The 19,541-nt window shown below is 38.4% G+C and overlaps 1 protein-coding gene across 4 annotated transcripts in view; it reads left to right on the plus strand.

The window, feature by feature from the left end:
* Otogl (otogelin like) overlaps positions 1-19,541 on the plus strand; it is a 113,870-nt gene that overhangs the window by 64,324 nt on the left and 30,005 nt on the right. For 2 of the 4 annotated variants that reach the window (XM_075954211.1, XM_075954215.1), the window contains 9 exons: positions 289-408; positions 2,059-2,175; positions 5,752-5,908; positions 7,014-7,040; positions 9,394-9,561; positions 11,333-11,611; positions 13,231-13,348; positions 17,365-17,444; positions 19,270-19,340. In XM_075954211.1, the coding sequence (XP_075810326.1) occupies positions 289-408; positions 2,059-2,175; positions 5,752-5,908; positions 7,014-7,040; positions 9,394-9,561; positions 11,333-11,611; positions 13,231-13,348; positions 17,365-17,444; positions 19,270-19,340 (1,137 nt within the window). The remainder of the gene's footprint in view (positions 1-288; positions 409-2,058; positions 2,176-5,751; positions 5,909-7,013; positions 7,041-9,393; positions 9,562-11,332; positions 11,612-13,230; positions 13,349-17,364; positions 17,445-19,269; positions 19,341-19,541) is intronic. The other 2 variants (XM_075954213.1, XM_075954214.1) reach the window with 1 other exon arrangement.

Consider the following 19,541-nt stretch of genomic DNA (forward strand, 5'->3'; position numbering starts at 1 on the left):
TATTAATATACTTCAGTATATGCTTTTCTACTTACACTGTTAGAAATATCAATGCTAAGATGCTATAGTTAGTGTGGATAGATAGTTCTTGGAGGTTTATAAAATATTTGGGGGCTGTTAAATATTATAAATGTAATTTATAATATTTTATATAAAGCTATTTCATCAAAATATCTGTTTTAAATTATTTCTATGAAAGTTGTTTATATATCTTAAGTCATCCAAGTTTTAATACATGTGAGTGTTGGAATGAATATAAAATTTTTCAACATAATTTTATTTCTGTAGAACAAACTGGCAGGATTGTGTGGGAACTTTGATAAGTGCACTTCAAATGATATGACCACATCTAATAACCTGGAAGTGAGAAACGCACAGGTGTTTGGGGACAGTTGGGCCTTGGGGCAGGTGAGTTACAGAATTTAGAGCATTCCAAAGAGTCAAGTTACTTAAGTTATTTTTTACAGAATGTTTTTATAAGAATGTATAGTGATGAACTTTCATACTTACTTTTCTATGTAATTCTTATGATAACTTTATGGTGCAAAAGTTAATATTATCTCCACATTTCAGATAGAAAGATTGTGTTTCAGAAAGGTTAAATGATTTGTTTAATAACAGAGAGTAGCAAAGGTGATATTCAGATTTATATCTTCTCTCATGTCTGTTCAAGCATAGCAAAATATCTTCTGCTTTATATCCATTCAGTAGATTTTGTTTAATATGTATTTTTTTTGTTTTTTGTTTTTATTTCAAGGTAGGGGTTCTCTGTAGCTTTGGAGCCTGTCCTGGAACTAGCTCTTGCAAACCAGGTTGGCCTTGAACTCACAGAGGTCTGCTTGCTTCTGCCTCCCAAGTACTGGATTAAAGGAGTGCACCACTACCACTTGTTCAAGATAATGTCTTTTATTATAATATAGATACAGAATATGAATATGATAGTCTCTGCCTTTAAGAAATCTCAATGCTTAAGTCAGTAGGTGACTTAGAAAATTACCAAAAATATGTTGATATAGATAAGCATTTTAGTAGAGGTTGTTACAGTCCAAGGAGGATTCCTGGAACAATTGATGTGGAAATAAGGCCTTTATCATGTACAAGATACAAGAAGATAAAGTTTTTGCAGTGGTTCTCAGCCTTCTTAATGCTTTGACATTTAATACTGTTTATCATGTTGTGATGACCCCCAAAACCATAACATTATTCTCATTGCTACTTTATAATTATAATTTTTGCTACTGTCATGAATTATAATACAAATACTTGGTGTGCAGAATATCTGATATATCTCAACCCACACGTTGAGAACCACTGGTTTATGGATAGGAGGATGGAGGAAAGGGAGGGAAGTCACCTGGCTGATCTGAACTGAGATGGAGAGAGTACAGAGTGTAAAAACATCTCATAATGTTCATATGGTGATGACATAGGGCTAATACCCTAAAGACCAAAGATAAATCTTAGCAGGGGCAGAGGCTTTTATAGTACAGCCAGGTTAGCTCTTAGGAGGAGACTTAGAAAACTGTAAAAACTTGAGACCATAAAAAACAAAAGCTCCCAATATTTGTTGAAGGACATTATTGAGAAGGATGGATTTGGAAGACTCAAAAAAAAAAAACCCTTATACCTTCTGGCATCAGAAATATCAGCTAGAGTTCTCCCCTAGACAGGAAAACAAGGAGATATATATGTGTATAGAAGTTGGGCTCAGGATTTACGATGTATTGAGAAAGGGATGATGGAAAGAAGCGCAGGCAACAGCCCTGGCGTGTATATAGGAGAGATTCATGTTCATAGAATTTTTCATGAAAACTCTGCATTTGTAAAAAAATTCAAAAGATTAATTTCTCTCTCTAACATCACTCTGTTTAATATTTAGCTGTTTCTCAGAAGCGATTTATGTTATTACTATGTAACCTCTATGGATAAGAACAGGAAATAGGTAAAGAATGTCAAAAGGGTTAAACTGTATTCGATGCCACTGTCATGGGTGTAGGGTGCTTTGATTTTAGAGTTCAACCCCTTTAAGGTCTTTCATTTCCCTTTGCTACTCAACAGTGTGAAGATCCTGTTGAAGCACTGAAGCCTTGCGAGGCCCACCAAAACAAATTTCCCTATGCCAAGAAAGAGTGCTCCATTCTGTACAGTGATGTTTTTGCTCCGTGTCGCAATGTGGTAAATTGAGAACTTTCACTGACATCTCAAATATAGAGACTTGCTTCTGCATGTGTGGAGATGAGTGGGGGCAAATCCAACAACTCCTGTTTCTCAGGTGTCCTATGGTCATCGCTAGGGGACCCTTGTTAGTGTTGCTTCTCTGAGCAACAGGATCAGTTGACCTCCTTTCTTCCTCAGCCCATCTTACCTAACAGTGTGCATCTGGAAATGATCATCACAACTCTAGTTCATGAAATACAATTTATTCACAGTGTTTTTTTAAATATGTATAAAACAAAAGGGGAAATAGTTGTGTCTCTGTCGTCAGAGAGTATTTCAAATGGACATTCTTTTCAACGTTAAGTATAGTTTAACAGGATTCCTGGTGACATATTTAAAATAGTTTTAGAAGCTATTTTAAGAACATAACTTAAATATCTAAGCTCCTTCCTCATATGATAATTTTGGGCCCCAGTAGAAGTTGGGAAAGTAATTTAGTACAGTTCTTAAAGCCAAGAATACCTCCACCACATGCCCCCTGTTTTCTCAAAGAAGTTACTTGTGCATTTTTTGAGTTGTGAGGCAGGTTTGCTTTTTAGTTCCTTGGAACACCATTTTTACTTGAAAGAACAAATTATAGAAAAATATAGTCATTCAGACAAGAATATTTGGCAGATATTTTCTTAAGGAAAAGAGAATAAGTCTGAGACTTTAAGGCAAACATCTGATGGCATCTGTTGTCCTTAAAAATATTTAAACTTTTTGAAGTGAAAAATAGAATTTTGCAAATCTTGGTTCCATTGATATGGATTTAAAAGTTCTGAGATACTTTTCTGAAAATACAGCTGATTGTTGTAGGAGGCTGCTTGTTTGTTCCCAGCTGCTCAGCCCTGAAATAATCACACAGCAATCATATTATTTGCAATACTGTTTGGCCAGTAGCTTAAATTATTTCTGGCCAATTAATGTTTTAAATTAACCCATCTCCATTAATCTGTGTATCACCATGAGGCTGTGGCTTACCTGGTAAAATTCCGGCATCTGTCTCCAGTGGGGCTGCATGGTTTCTCCCCAACTCCGCCTTCTTTCTCCCAGCATTCAGTTTAGTTTTCCCAGCCTAGCTTTGATCTGCCCTGCTTTGCTATAGACCCAAAGCAGTTTTGTTATTAACCAATGGTATTCACAGCATACAGGGGGAATCCCACATCAACTAGTGATATGAATTAATGTGACCTGTTGTCTATAATTAAATGCAATAACATCCATACCTTTGTACACTACACATTTTTTTTTCAAATAATCAATGCCAATGATATGGAATCACACAGGTGTTAAAGATTATTTAACTTAAAGGCAAGTTAAGCCTAAAGAGTTCAATCAAGCAAAGTACAGACTTCATTGGTGTGATTTCAGACATCGATTTCAACCTAGTCTTTGTGAATATCAATGTGGAATTTCTTAAAAAATTAAAACAAGAACTGCCCCTTAACCCAGGCACACCACTTATCACCATTAAAAAAAATCTGCATCCTATTATGGAGATACTTTCTCATTCAAGTTTATTTTATGCATATTCAAAGCAGCGAAGCAATTCTTTCAGCCATTCAGATGTCCATCAACAGGTGAATGCATAAATGGAAATGTGGTATCTGTACACACTGAATCTTATTCAGCGGTAAAGAAAAATGAAAATAGATGGAGCTGTAGGATAGTATGTATGGACTCAGAAAGGAAACAAAAACTGAAGCACATGTTCTATCTCTTAGACACATCCTAGCCTGTAATGTATCCATGTTTACATGTAAATAGATGTAAGAGGATAAAGTCTAAAAATGTCAGAAGGTAATTAATAGGTGATGGGGAAGGATAGGGAGTGAGCTAAAGGACAAAGGGACATAAAAGAAGCAAGGATTCCCCGCTCTGTCCCCAGGAGGCTGTGAGGGGGGAATCAGGGATAGTGGGGATGGGAACATGAAGGAAATGTGGGGAAAGAGAAATCACTAAAACACAATTGAAAATGTCATAATACTATCTTACACAATATATCCTGTTTTTTAAAAAAAAAATGAAACAAGAAAGCTACAGTTATGGATATAGCCTACAAGATTATTATCAGTCACCCTCCCAATGTATTAAATACCATTGACTTTCTAGTTATATGTACATAGAGAACTTTCCTTGGATTTTAACCAAAACCAAGCCCTAGCAAAAATAGTACAGCATATCGAATGGGAAATCAGATATGAGAGTCAAGTTGTGTCTTGTGAAAGGATGTTAAAGAAATCTGCAAAAATGTAAAGCATCGCTCTCTCCACTATTTTAATTTTGCTTGATCAAATTCAGGGTTTTACTAATATATGTTAACATGTAATGAGTTTGTAATTATTATTTTAAACATCTCAGGGGTAAGGATTTTTTTTTTTTGTTTTTGTTTTGGTTTTTCGAGACAGGGTTTCTCTGTAGCTTTGGTGCCTGTCCCGGAACTAGCTCTTGTAGACCAGGCTGGCCTCGAACTCACAGAGATCCGCCTGCCTCTGCCTCCCGAGTGCTGGGATTAAAGGCATGCACCACCACCGCCTGGCTCAGGGGTAAGTTTTAATATGATAACTCTGCTATAATATCAAAACATTTTTAGGAACTTAAAGGGAGTCCAGGACAGCTTGCTAACACAATATATCCTGTTTTTTTTTTTTAAAATGAAACAAGAAAGCTACAGTTATGGATGTAGCCTAAAAGATTATTATCAGTCACCCCCCCCCAATGTATTAAATATCATTGACTTTCTAGTTATACGTACATAGAAAACTTTTCTTGGATTTTAACCAAAACCAAGCCCCAGCAAAAATAGTACAGCATTAAAAGGACATGGGTAGTCTTGAGTCCCGTTTCTAAAGAGGCTCCATTTTGAGATTTTTATGCCTTTTGAGACCATAATTCCTTGACAGGCAATATGACGTTCATTCTGGACCCATGCCACAGTCTCAAGGCTCCTCTCCTGGATGCTACTTAAAAGATCAACCCATGCATTGGCACGTAACATAAAACACAAATAGCTGACACCAAACCTTTCATTTGTGACACATTGTCAGTCCTCTCTATTCAATCCAGTCAGTGATTTCACGAGTGCAATGCAAAGGAAGCAATTAATTGAATATGAGACGTTTATAAGAAACTGCCATTGCCACTCACTCACCACCAGCATACTGCCATTTAGGAGACGAAGAAGTAAAAGAAAAAAAATGTGAAGCGCATTTAGAAATAGAGCAAGCTGCTTTGATGCTGGGTGATTATGCCAAGAATGAAACAATCCAACAATACACTTTTCATAAGTCTGAAATCTGCCCTATTGCGGATGTCAAGATTGATCGCTCTGTTATTCTTACTTGGTTTGCTAGTTCTCTGAGGTGGCATTTGTTTAGTAACTCCGTTTCCTTTGGCAACACCGTGGGTTGAGACAATTAGGACTGTGTGGGTGGTGGTATTATGCGGATGTCACCCATCGTGAAAAGTGGGCAGTTTCTCTTCTCTCAGCCGTTTGAATGTAATCCCAAGCGGCACTTATTGAAATCCTATTATCTTTCCTTTTACTTCCAGATCGATGTGACCTCTTTTGCCAAAAACTGCCACGAAGATACGTGTAACTGCAATTTAGGTGGCGATTGTGAATGTCTCTGTACCAGTGTGGCCGCCTATGCCTACAAATGCTGCCAGGAAGGCGTGCCGGTGCGCTGGAGGTCACCCACAGTTTGTGGTGGGTATCTTGCCTAAGACCTCATTAAGTGGATAGTTTTTAAGAAGATCCGAATTATTTGTTGTTTTATTGTGGAGCAATTCCATGGAACTCATGGAAACACCGTTTTTAGTTGTCTAAATTTCATAGTCTTTTGACAGTCAAAGAGAAAGGAATTTGCTGCTTTCTCTTATCTTTGACTGCTGCTCCTGCAACTTCTGAAATAGAAATTACATACCATCCTCACAGAAATTGATTGTGATCCCAATCCTCTTTATGCCTGTGAAGATTCATCCTTCTGATAATAAGGATGTTCTCTTAAAATCCCATCTTGATTTCCTGTCAGCTTTGACTCCTTAATAATTTTATTTACTTATGTAGGGGTTGAGTCATCTGAAGAACAGATTCCAATTTGGACAGTGTCTATGACTGACTTCTAAATTGCCAAGCATTTTTATCTACTTTTAAAATAATGTCACGAGTCCTCCTTGTGTGGAACTCCTAACAGCAGGAACAGGGGACTGTCTCTGACTCTTTTACCGGCTTTTGGAGCCCTCTTCCTCATCCTGGGTCACTTTGCCCAGCCTTAATAAATGGGAAGGTGCTTAGTGTTGCTACAACTTGACAAGCCATGTTTTGTTGAAATACTAACAGAAATGGAGGAGGAGTGGGGAAAAGAGGTGGGATGGGAAGGATGGACTGGAAGAAGAAGAGGGAGGGGACACTGCAGTCGGGAAGTAGAATAAAAAAACAATAATGTCATGAAATCTATCTTGTTGAAACACACCATCTTAAAAATAACCGTTGAGTAAGACCTGGATGTGTGCACCTGTTTCCCGGCACTTGAGAGGCTGAGAAGGGAGGATCAGGTGAGCAAGTTTGAAGTTGACCTGGGCTTTAAGCAGGATTGTTTTAAAAACATCAGCTTTACCTCTGCGTGAACGAGTTTGTGTTCTCCCACAGATGCCCACACAATCACCTTTGCTCGTAGGAAGTTTATAAGCAATGATGTCACTCTCTGTTATTTTATGTAGTTATTAATAAATGCCTGTCCCTTTGTTGCACATTCAAGGACAAATAATATGTAATTTATATGCAACTCATTATTTATTTTTCTTTCTTGTAGCTCTTGATTGTGAATACTATAATGAAGGTACGTGACACATCCATGACTATCTCTGCAGTGTTCTGTCAGGCACATTTTCAGATAAAACTTTTTGAACAATTTATACTGTGAACAAAACACAAATAATTCATGAATCAAAGTTATGAAAGCTTTTCTTTCTACATTTGATCTAATTTAATGAGGACTGATGCTGAATTTATTTTCTAAGAATCAAAGTGTGTAATTTAGATTATTTGTACTTAAAAGGTCTTCCAAAAATACCTTTGGAATGATGCAAATGAACGAACAGTTTAATTAATTTTAAGTAAAATGCAAAAGTATATTGAAGGCATATCTTGCTTCATATAACCATTCATATAACTATGAACCCTGTTAAAAAGTTTTAAAGTTTCCATAGTTTTAAGTTCATAATTCCATATATTTGCAGTGAAATACAGTGGTTTTTTTAAATAAACACACAATTGAATGATAAGGTCAGACGAATTAGCTTGTCAGTCATTTCAACATTTACTCTTCGTGGTGAGAACACTTAAAATCCTTTCTTCTAGCTGTTTGATATTTAACCAAAAGTAATAGCAAATTCTTTTTACAAAGTCAGTACAGAATTTTGGTGTAGTTTTTTCTGGTTCTCATGTACCTGGCTTGACACTGTGCATAGTAAATACTAGTTACAGGGCCAGAACCAACTGTTACTTGTGTTGTGGGAAAATTCTCACTACTCCTGTTCAGCTCCACCTTGGCATGGGGACAGTCTTTCCAGTCCCATCGCTATGCAGGAGATCCAAGGATTTCACTCATACTTGGAAGCTCTTCTCTCATAATCTGTGTGGCTCCAGCTGCTCCATGGTGACCAATTCCAGGTGATATTAGTATAGGGGACAGCACTGAATCCTTCCCTCTCCTGGTCTTCCAAAAATGCTTTTTTGGAAGACATCTTATTCCTCCAACCCTGTTATCCCCTCCTCGACCCTTTTCCCCTTCTCTGGACTTGAGTCTTTTAAAGGAGAAAAACCTTATTTTACATTCATTGAACATTTTTTCCTTTCTTACCTAGGGTGGGATAGAAGATAAAATTGTGCTTGAGATAAAAATTAGAAAAGGGGAAAGAGAAATTTATCAAATGTAACATGATAAATCTTTTAGGAGATGATCCACCATGCTCATGGTAACTCCGAATATAGTCCACAAGGCAAAAATATGCACACACCCGTGCAAAGTATATAGTTGGTCATAATGTAACAGTATGTATCACGATTCATAAGAAATTTCAAAGTTTTACTATATTCAGTTATATTAAGGATACTAGTAGGACAGAAATTACATAAAATAGCAATTTAAAAGTATCAACAAACATCATTTCTTTACTTGTTTTTATAAGATGAGCTTTGCAAAAATATTTCTCTGATGAGTTCCATGCCTGGGTCTAGGCGTCTTGTTTCTTCTTTATTTTAGACTCACCTTCTGTTGAAAATTATTAATTCTCCAAACCGTAAAATATTGGATATTGTGTCTTTGAATTTTTTCATGCAGTGCAATTAGAAGAGCGTCATAACATGAGACCATTAGTACAGATAAAAGTCTTTAAGGTTTTATTTTATTTATAATAACCATTTAGTGTGTGTGTGTGTGTGTGTGCACATGCTGTGTGTCATAGCATGTACGTAAAGTCAGAAGATATCCTTTATGAGTTGGGTTCTATCTCCAACTATGGGCTCTAGGGGTCAAGCCTACTCCACCAGGCGGGTATAGAAAGCATTTTATCTGCTGAGCCATTTCATAAGCTCTGATACAATTAAACTTCATGTGTTTATTGAGGATATCAGTATCCTTGGGTTTTAGACTGGAAAGCAACCTAGACAAATTTCTTCTAGAGGAGAGAGAATTTGAAGACTAAAAGATTAAGTCATTTCTCACCTTGTTTTGTTTTATATGCATAAAAATTTCATAATGCACTCATGTACATATTTACATACATAAATACACACATACATTTATTTTTATATAATTTAATTAATATATTTTAAATATATACACTATCTACTATACTACTTTTATTTGAAAAACTGGTTGTTAATTAATCTGAATAATTTTTAATTGCCAAATATTTACGGAGTATTTTTCTTTTTAAAAATTTAAAGTCCCGGGGGCTGGAGAGATGGCTCAGTGGTTGGGAGCATTGCCTGCTCTTCCAAAGGTCCTGAGTTCAATTCCCAGCAACCACATGGTGGCTCACAATCATCTGTAAAGAGGTCTGGTGCCCTCTTCTGGCTGCATACATGCACACAGACAGAATAGTGTATACATAATAAATAAATAAATATTTTAAAAAAATGTAAAGTCCCACGCTAATCTATAATTATCCTACTTGTAACCTCACCAGGACTTGGAGAAGGACCATATACGCTGGCAAGCTATGGGCAGAGCGGCCTTGTTCTAGGTGCCAACCTGACCAGTAGAAGCATTTTCTCTTTGCCAAGAAGTAGTAATCGTGGTAATTTGTTTTTTATTTTTATGATCACTCCGGGCCTTTTCAAAGAGAAGACATCTTGTAAGTATAATTGAAAATGTAAATATAGTTCTTCACTTACACGTTTTCATTAAGTATTCCCCAAGTAATAATTAGATGCTTCATACGCTATGACATTTTCTAAGTTCCCCAAATAATATAAAACAAAATCTTGCCATATGTATTAGCATTGCTATGTTAGAACTGCTCATTCTGAGTGTTTTTTTCCTTTTTCCTTTTTGGTATTAAGTAACTCACTGGTTAAATGTTTACAGTATGAGCCACACAGCTTACTATGAAAAAAAATTAAAAGACAGTTTATTGCTCACATTTAATTTTAATGGGAGGTTAAAATGGAAGGGAAGGGTATGATTGACATCAGATGACTAAGCATGGAGGCACATACTGGAGTGTAGATAGTCAGACACGGTCTCTGTCCTCAGCCACCTCCTCTGTCCTGGGCCTTCATTTACTGGCTTGTCCCAGCAGTTTGTGTCCTAGGCTTGTAACTACCTGGCACCTGCTCTTCCCGGTGGGTGTGCCCCTTCCAGCCAGTAATGCCAGGCTACGTTTCCATTGTAGTCTAGCCAGAATCACGCACAGCTGCTTCTACAAGCTCAGGAAAAACAATGTGAAATGAATGAGTCTGATAAAATGCTCACTTTTCTGAGAAAGTGCATCCAATTTTCCGGTTTGAATGATACCTTCTTTCCTGTAAAATGACCTCTGTGTTCTTCAAGCATCTACCAGTTTGAAGTTTTAATGTACATTAGTTGCAACTGTTTTTCCTTGTATAAAAATTTATTTTATTTTATTTTGCATCTTGGTTCCTCAGTCATGATATTTGCAAGTGTTAAGGACAAAAATTCATGTCTTTGGTAACATTGCATTTGATAGATGTCTTGATTTTATAGTTTATAGTGACGCCCGCTTTTGAAAGAGACAAATAACTTTAAAAAATTAACTCAATATCTTAATAAAAAGTGTTTATATGGGTTTTGATCCTACTGCACGTACTAGCTGTGTGGGAGCCTTGGCTGTTTGAATGTTCACCTTACTAGACTTGGAAGGAGGTGGGAGGTCCTTGGACTCCCCATAGGGCAGGGAACCCTGACTGCTCTTTGGACTGGAGAGGGAGGGAGAGTTAACTGGGGGAGGAGGAGAGAAATGGGAGGTGGTGACGGGGAGGATACAGAAATCTTTAATAAATAAATAAATAACAATAATAAAGTGTTTATAGCAGGAATCTTACATACATAAGGGACAATTTCAAAGCAAACTGATAAAATGCAATCATACTTATTCAAAGCCTGATGACTCATTAGCCATTTTGTCATCTTTGGAGAAACAGATTGCACTATTGAGTAAATAACATTTTCTCAGTATAGCAAGATCCCCTATATGGCCCAGTTTTCCTCTAAGACCCCATTGATATCAAAGTTGGTTACACTCTTAGATTAGTTTATTTTTGTTCTCTTACTCTTTACCATCACACAGGTTAGTGGTTTGCAGCTTTTCTATGTGAGATTATTACAGCTTATGAATATAGATTCGTATTATTTTTGCATAATAGATAAATTCAAAACGAGAAAACCTGTCAGAGATTGGGTTTGGGAGGGTTGGTTCATTGTTATTCACTACACCTAAAGCCTTGCCTTTTCTTTTTGAAATCTCATAATTCATGTCCGATGTGCCTGAGAGGGGCATTAATTTTGTGAGGGGATGTGTTTGATTATTTTCAACCTTGCAAATGAACAGCGTGATGCCTGTGTTCCCCCGAGACTCTATGTCATCAAGACACTCTGTTTTACAGCATTGGCTCTGGTTTCCTTGGAATCTGCGGAAAGGCCAAACTACTTTCTCTATGTTCACGACAATGGCACTCTTAGCTTGTTGATGTGGCAGGCAAGCTCAGCGTTTCATCAGAGGGCAACTTTTTTCCACCACCAAGGCCTCTGGATTCCTGGTGCCAGTGCATTCGAATTATACAGCAAGAAAGGCTTCTTTATTGTTTTCACGGATTCTAGTGTCAGAGTTTCAAAATACGATGATTCGGAAGAGTTCAAGGAGTCAAGCAGCTTCAGCATAGAAGGTGGGCTTCCTGAGCGAGTACAGACACATATGCCATGTAGACCTTGTCAGATGCCAATGTTAAGAATCTGATTCTATGAGCACACTTATGTGACCCTAACCCTTCTACCTATCAGGCTACTCAGCTAACTGGGCAAAATAATACTGATTTTTATCTACTGTATTAAATGCATGGATATAAATGGCTTAGAATAACGTAACTATTATTATAATTATTTTCCCCAAATATTGCTAATAGTACTTACTAGGCTTTGTCATCAAAACCCACTCACGTCCTATGAAATGGTTTAGTTTTTGAATCTACGTTTTTCATATAACACAGCCTCTATTAATCTAATTCTTAGACTTGAAGATAGCATTATTTATCTTTGTCTTCTGATTTCAAGAGTATCTCCATTCATTAACCCCTGGAAAGTCTCCTTAGTTTTGTAAAAGCCTGGTGTGATTTCCAAGAAAGACTGTTTGCAATCTACAGCTGAGGAGATTGCTTTCTGACATGTGGGACTCTGAAGGTTGGGGATAGCCAAGGTTATCTAGGGACATTTCTTTACCCTTTTGGCTCTTGAATAAAAGTACTGACATGCCTGTATACCGTTCTGTAGAATGGTGTGATTACTGTACTTGATTGTATGTAAAGTTGAACCCCGAAGCCTCCATTTCCCCTTTAATCCAGAAGTCTGCTCTACTAGAGTCAGATCTAGCAGCCCCACTCAAGGTCTAGCAAAGGATAGTGGATGACGTCATCAGAGACACTGATCACTGGAGGCTTCGTCCTCTGAGAAACTCTACTGGTCCTCTTGATCCTAAAGTCAGTCCTCCTTCAGGACCCATGAACCAGGAACTCGAGCTCAGCTCTGCAAACACAAAGAATCCTCTGAAACAGCCCATTTTCCTTCCCACACTTTAGAATTGAAGTCTTCAGGGAGTAGATTCGGGCACAGATTTAAATGATCTCTTATGTAGAGAAAAGCTTAGGCTGTGCCAGAAGGCCTTCTCCGTGATGTGGGAAAGAGATATAGTGCCAGAGCTTGTAAGAGAAAAGTCTTTAAACCAAACTATCTAGAACTACAGGATTTATCTTTCAATCCCACTGATTTGTTCTGTTGTAGTCAAGCAGGACTTGCCACGTATGAGAGATGTGCTGAGTTCTGTGGGAAGGACAGTCGTGGGACACGCTCCCAAGAGTTTTGTCTTGAGATGTGTGTTTGGTCTTACTGTTTTCCTGATTGTTTGGGGCTGTGAAGATGCTAGAATATTATAAGGAAGGCATGTTTCATTTCAGATCACAAATGATGTTCCTCAGCTGAGTTGTGCAGAATAAAATAGAAGTAAAATTTCAGCATAAAGAGTAAAATTCTCAGCTACGATAATGGGGGAAATCACTGAAAGCATAAACATGAGAGAAAGGAGGACGGTTAACTCTTTGGAGGCTAGGTCTTCATTTCGTCGCTCAACCCAAGCACCCAGATCTTTTGGTCCCCAGGGAATTGTAATGCTTTTATCTGATGGAATATTATGATGAGAGAGAGGTCAAACACAACACGGGTTCTTATCAGAAGTTATTAGTTTTCAAAATGTATGTGTCAATATGCTTAACTCTCCTTCTTCTTCTTTGCTCAGAAATCCAGGCAGTGGTACCTTACAGGAGGATGTGTGAGTGGAGATACGAACCTTGTGCTACTCCTTGCTTTAAAACGTGCAGCGACCCCGAAGCCCTAGCCTGTGCTTTTCTTCCGCCGTAAGTAACACTGGTGCATAAACCTTTAAATTCTTTGAGGCTGGATCATCTCAGCCAGCAGTCTTGAAGCTGTTCTGGATGAAGAACTCAGAGGAAACTGCAATAGAGATGCTCTAAAACATTGGATCATCTGGGCCATTTACTCCTATTAGATTTTTCGCCGGGGGGGGGGGGGGAGGCTTCCCTGATCAAACCTTATTTTTCTTAACACAGAATGAGTCCACAGCCTCTCGTTTTCTGTGGAAAGGAAAACAAAACAAAAAAGTAACATATCTCTTGACTTAAGTTTTGAAGTTAAGTCATTTTCAGAATATACAGGTTGGATAAATCCGGCAGCATTTATAATCAAATGTCTTTTAGCAGCTCTTGTTCCTTCCTCAGCAGCTAAACATTTTAAAGATGACACAATAACAAACAGTATCCAGATCTCTGTGTATTTTCCACATTTAAATGGAAGCTAAGCAGTGGCAGACGAGAGCTGGGAAAGCTATTGTTTCTCCAAAACCCAGGTGGCTAGGTTTGGGTTCCAATTCCTAGAGCTGGAATTCCAACCGTAGCTCTGGCCTGGGCTGGTGGCTAAAAAGCCTCAGGTAAAAGGCTTTTTTGTAATTTGTACCCTAAAAGTTGGGTACCAAATGTAGCATGGTTAATTAAAAACTCAGAGAGGGAAATTGGGGTTCAACCTGAATATGAGAAAAGCAAAGCAGCCAGTCACTGGCTCTTACCTCAACCTCAGTCCGAAATGGCGAACCTGCCTCCAGGAATCTCAGAATGAAACTGTGTCTGAGAGCTGTCTCCTCCCATTCTCTAGGGCTCGGATTAAAGGGGTGTACTGTCTGCTTTCTATGGCAACTAGTGTGGCTACTGGGATTAAGGGTGTGTGTTACCACTGTCTCATCTGTAAGGCTGACCAATGTGGCTGCTTTACTCTCAGATCTTCAGGCAAACTTTATTTATTAAAATACAAATGAAATGCCCCTACACATGTGTATGACTTCTTCTAGGAACTTCAGTTCCCAATAGTGAAAACTGGACAACTCTTGGAAAGTTCAAACCATCTAACTCCACGGAAGACCATTTTGCCCTTTGATGAGATAAGGAAAATATTAAGATGAGAAATTTACTTCTAATGATACAAAATTTCTTATGACTGAAAATTCTTCATAGGGTCTAGTATCCTGGACATGAGGAAGAGGCAAAATGGAAGCAGGGAGTGTAAGCATCTTTCATAAGAAAGGGCAAATGGACCCATAGTGGGAGGGGATATTTTGAGGTCATTTTATACTAAAGACCTAGGAGTGTTTTTTGCAGAATTATTATTACTATCAGTACTATGAAATGCTCCAGGCATGTGACTAAGTAAGGCCTAAGCCATCTCAGGAATTCTGTCTTCACATAAGCAGGCTCAACAGTTTGGCAAGAGCTAGAGAAGGGACCAAAATCAGCAGAACATTCAGGTGGCATTCTTCAGGGCTGTAGAATGGTTAATATCACCCCCCCCCCCCCCGTTTTTAGAGCAGACTAGGTGAGGCCCAGAGAAGTCACTCAGCTCTCCCTAAGGCACCCAGTTTGAAGAGAGAGGGTCTGATCCACTGTGCCCTGTTTACCAAGGGCTATGAGATGAGAGGAATGAGGGACTACTGATTTGTTATCTTTAAATTGAAACTTGTGTGCGTGCGTGCACGTGTGTGTGTATGTGTGTGCGTGTGTGTCTAAAGAAAGAAGTGTGATTACCTTTTGGATCTCTCATAGTCACAAGTGCTTCTCATGATGCCCCTTCTGTGACCACATGGTAATGATGACCCCTGAAGAGGAAGTGAACAGAAGACGTGTGTTTGTCACTAGGAGAAAAGCCAGCTGTAACAGGAAGTGGCATTTAGGTGCCCTTATTCCTTTTGTAGCACAACCAGTGTCCGAGGTGACTGATGACAGCTCCCCCAATGCCTCCAGTGTGCTTCCTTGAATGGCTTTCCTTTCTGGAGAGGTTGAGGGTTGACTAGAAGATGCAGGGCAGCTTCTACTTGCCAAGCTCTCTCATTAGTGCATAGCCCTTGCTGTCTTGTCCTCTATGCTAAAGTGTCTCTACCAACTCTTGATTGTGCCCGTGGCCCAAGGGGACCCATGCACTAAGCTAGGTTTCAATATCCCCCTGCACCCCTCTTTCAAGGGCCCAAATGAATGGTCAGTCATTCTTGTCTCAGATGACTTGAATTTCTGGTACCAAGCAACTGTTAAACATCAAAGTGTTTCCTGAAAATGAAAACGGTTTGTGAGAAATTATGTCAAGCAGTGTACATTGGAGCACAAATATAAATTCTTCTTATTATGTATCTTTTATAGTAATTCCTTTACACTGAGGTATTCTATCTATTTGTTGGAAGTTGGTCATAATATTAGCTTTATGACAAAGTAAAGAGAAGTCTGTTATATGTGACTATGGAGTTACTGATAAGGGATAAAATAATGGCTTTTGGAAAATGGCTTAAGAGGATAGGTATGAATTTTGTCCTCTACAAAACAATTGTGAAATAATTGAGTTAAATAAAAAAATAGGGATGACCTTATTTAACGATAACCCACTGGCTTTAGCTTGTCAAATTTCCTGTAACTTTAATTTTTCTTCTGCTGCCTGATAAAGTTTCAAATGGGATTATATTGTCAATTAGAATTCCATTCTTCTAGTCCATTGTATGATACAGGCAGCTGAACATGTATAAGCTCTTTGTATTTTAAAAGATGCATTTGTACATGTGGAATCTAAGATATTGCCAACTAACTGTTCCTACTTAAGCCTGTTCGGCAGGAGAAAGCCTTTGCCTCACAAACACTGCCCTCTGCTGCTGACCTGTCATCGGTTCAAGTCAGTTCATGTTCACCCTGAATGGAAAACTGCACATCTTTGTCCAACCTATTAATGCCTGAAGCAATTGGAAGTGTTTAGAGATTATTAAAAATATTATTACAGCCTGCTAGTGCATTTGAGAGGCAGATAATCAGGCCTTTTCCTAGGAGGATTTGCATTAATTCTCTCTGGCATGTGTGAATCTAATAATTAGACTTGGCTGTACAGGGTGGGTTATAGTTCCTTCCAATAAAGAAACATTGGACTCTGAGCTTCATCTGGGTGACAGGAAAATAGGATTTCACTCAGACTTTGGTCTCACTCCTAGGAAGAGCAGTGACCTACATGCCATCTTTAGGTTTGTGCATCCAGTGCCGAAGCCCATGGCATCTCGAAAATTTTGAGACTGTCCCTTTACTTCTGTGACTCCTACAAGTAATGGGGTTTCTTATTCAAGCCACACACTTCTTGGGTCTTAAAACCGGTCATTCTCCAACTCATAATTAGATATACTCTCACCTATATCACTGAAGGAATTTGGGTACAAATATTAATTCCGCCAAGAACTCACACCTCCACTGTTATTCCTCCTTGTCTGTATGAAAAAAAGAAACCCTCTTCTGTGAACCACTCCGTTTCTTTCCCTGTGAGACCTCAATTCTCCTTTTAGGGAGGTTAGGGCTGAATAGTAGGCAGCGAAAGCCACTGTTGATGTTGTCTGTCCTATAAACCTCCTCAGGACAATCATAGTCAAACTTCATAGTAATCTGCTCAGATATTTGGAATATAGAAGTGAGAGTAGAGTCAGAAAGATGACTCCATGATTAGGTGTGTCTGTAGATTTTAGATAGAATCTGAGTTGGGTTCCTGTTCTTCACAGTGGATATCTCACAACTGTTCCCAGGGTATCTGATATCCTCTTCTGACCTCCGTGAGTATCTGCACACACATGACATTCTCTCTCTCTCTCTCTCTCTCTCTCTCTCTCTCTCTCTCTCTCTCTCTCTCTCTCTCTCTCTCACACACACACACGCACTTAAAAATAAAGAAGTAAAGTTCTCCCAAGTATCTGATGATGAAGATTTTTTTTAAGTATACTAAACCTCAGCTGCAAATATTTAATGCGGATTTTTCTATTTACACTTTATTTCATTTATTCTTTTTTCATTTAAAGGGTTGAAGGATGTTTGCCGCACTGCCCCAAACATATGATCCTGGATGAGGTGACCCTTAAATGTGTTTATCCAGAAGACTGTAAGTGTGGACCTTGCTGGATTTACTGTTTAAAATGAAAAGCACAGATAGTTTTTTTCCTGAGAAAAATAGCTACAGTCAGAAGTTTGAGAAAGACAATAAGTTATTTCAATTTCTCCGTCATCGGGCTGTTTTATAACTTGCCAATTATTTTCTAAAACATATCTATCTTGCTTCTCCTATCTCTTTCTTGTGATTTATTTTTGTTAAGACTGGGAGATTTTTGATTTTTATTGAGCTCTACATTTTTCTCTGCACTCCTCCCTGTATCTCCCCTCCCTTACAACCCACCCCCAAGGTCCCCATGCTTCCAATTTCCTCAGGAGAGCTTGTCTTTTTATACTTTCCACTTCCATGTAGGTTAGATCTAGTATGTCTCTCTTGGTGTCCTCATTATTGCCTCAGTTCCTGGGATTGTGATTTGTAGGCTGGTTTTCTTTGCTTTATGTTTAAAAACCACTTATAAGTGAGTACATGTAATAATTGTCTTTCTGTGTCTGGGTTACCTCACTCAAAATGATGTTTTCTAGCTCCATCCCTTTTCCTTCAAAATTCAAGCTGTCATTATTTTTTCTACTGTGTAGTACTCCATTGTGTAAATGTACCACATTTTCCTCATCCATTCTTCGATCCAGGGACATTTAGGTTGTTTCCAGGTTCTGGGAATGACAAACAATGCTGCTATAAACACAGTTGAGCACATGTCCTTGTGGCACGATTGAGCATCCTTTGGATATATATCCAAAAGTGGTATTGCTGGTCTTGAGGAAGGTTGTTTCCTAATTTTCTGAGAAATTGCCACACTGACATCCAAAGGGGTTGTACCAGCTTGCATTCCCACCAGCAGTGCAGAAGTGTTCCCCTTTCCCCACAACCTCTCCAGCATAAGTTGTCATCAGTGTTTTTGATCTTGGCCATTCTTACAGGTGTAAGATGGAATCTCAGAGTTGTTTTGATTTGCATTTCTCTGATGACTAAGTATCTTTCAGCCATTTTAGATTCCTTTGTGGAGAGTTCTCTATTTAGGTCTGTACTCCATTTTTTTTATTGAATTAATTGTTCTTTTGATGACCAATTTCTTGAGTTCTTTGTATGTTTTGGAGATCAGACTTCTGTCTGATGTGGGGTTAGTGAAGATCTTTTCCCATTCTATAGGCTGTCGTTTTGTCTTGTTGACCATGTCCTTTGCTTTATAGAAGCTTTTCAGTTTCAGGAGGTCCCATTTATTAATTATTTCTCTTAGTGTCTGTGCTACTGGGGTTATATTTAGAAAGTGGATCCCTGTGCCAATGTGTTTAAGTTCCCACTTTCTCTTCTATAAGGTTCAGTGTGGCTGACTTTATGTTGAGGTCTTTGATCCATTTGGACTTGAGTTTTGTGCATGGAGATAGATATGGGTCTATTTTCATTTTCTACATGTTGATATGCAGTTATGCCAGCACCATTTATTAAATATGCTTTCTGTTATCCATTTGATATTTTTTGCTTCTTTGTCAAAGATCAGGTGTTCAAAGGTGTGTGAGTTAATATCCGGGTCTGCTATTTAGTTCCATTGGTCCTCCTTTCTGTACTTATGCCAATACCAGGCTGTTTTCAGTACTGTAGCTCTGTAGTAGAGTTTGAAGTCAGGGATTGTGATGCTTCCAGAAGTTCTTTTATTGTACAGGGTTGTTTTGACTATCCTGTTTTTTTTTTTTTTAACTTTTCTTTCTTGTTATTTTTTTTTCCTTAAATAGTCCCCTTGAAGGCAAAGAGCTGTATGTGTTAGGCAAGTCTTCTTTTGTGTCAATACAGATTAAGGCAGGGCACCTCTGTTTCTTTGCAGGCATACCACTGATTCCCACAGAACCTGCGTTAGCACCACCAGGTAAGGAGCCATACCCAGGGATTTGGGGAGTGCTACAATTTTAAACAGCAAAATTAGCATCCAGCAATACAAGCCTGAGCCCATTTATCCCAGCTGCTAGTACATGGACTACCAAATTGACAAAAACCCCAGAGGTGACTTTTGTTTTTATTAAGGGGCTGTGTGTGGATTCTGCAACTGGTCCAACTCTTTCTCCATTTCAGATTATGTAGGTTAGTTACTAAGGCTTC

This window comes from Microtus pennsylvanicus, chromosome 20, assembly GCF_037038515.1.
Source record: "Microtus pennsylvanicus isolate mMicPen1 chromosome 20, mMicPen1.hap1, whole genome shotgun sequence".
NCBI classification, from domain to species: domain Eukaryota; kingdom Metazoa; phylum Chordata; class Mammalia; order Rodentia; family Cricetidae; genus Microtus; species Microtus pennsylvanicus.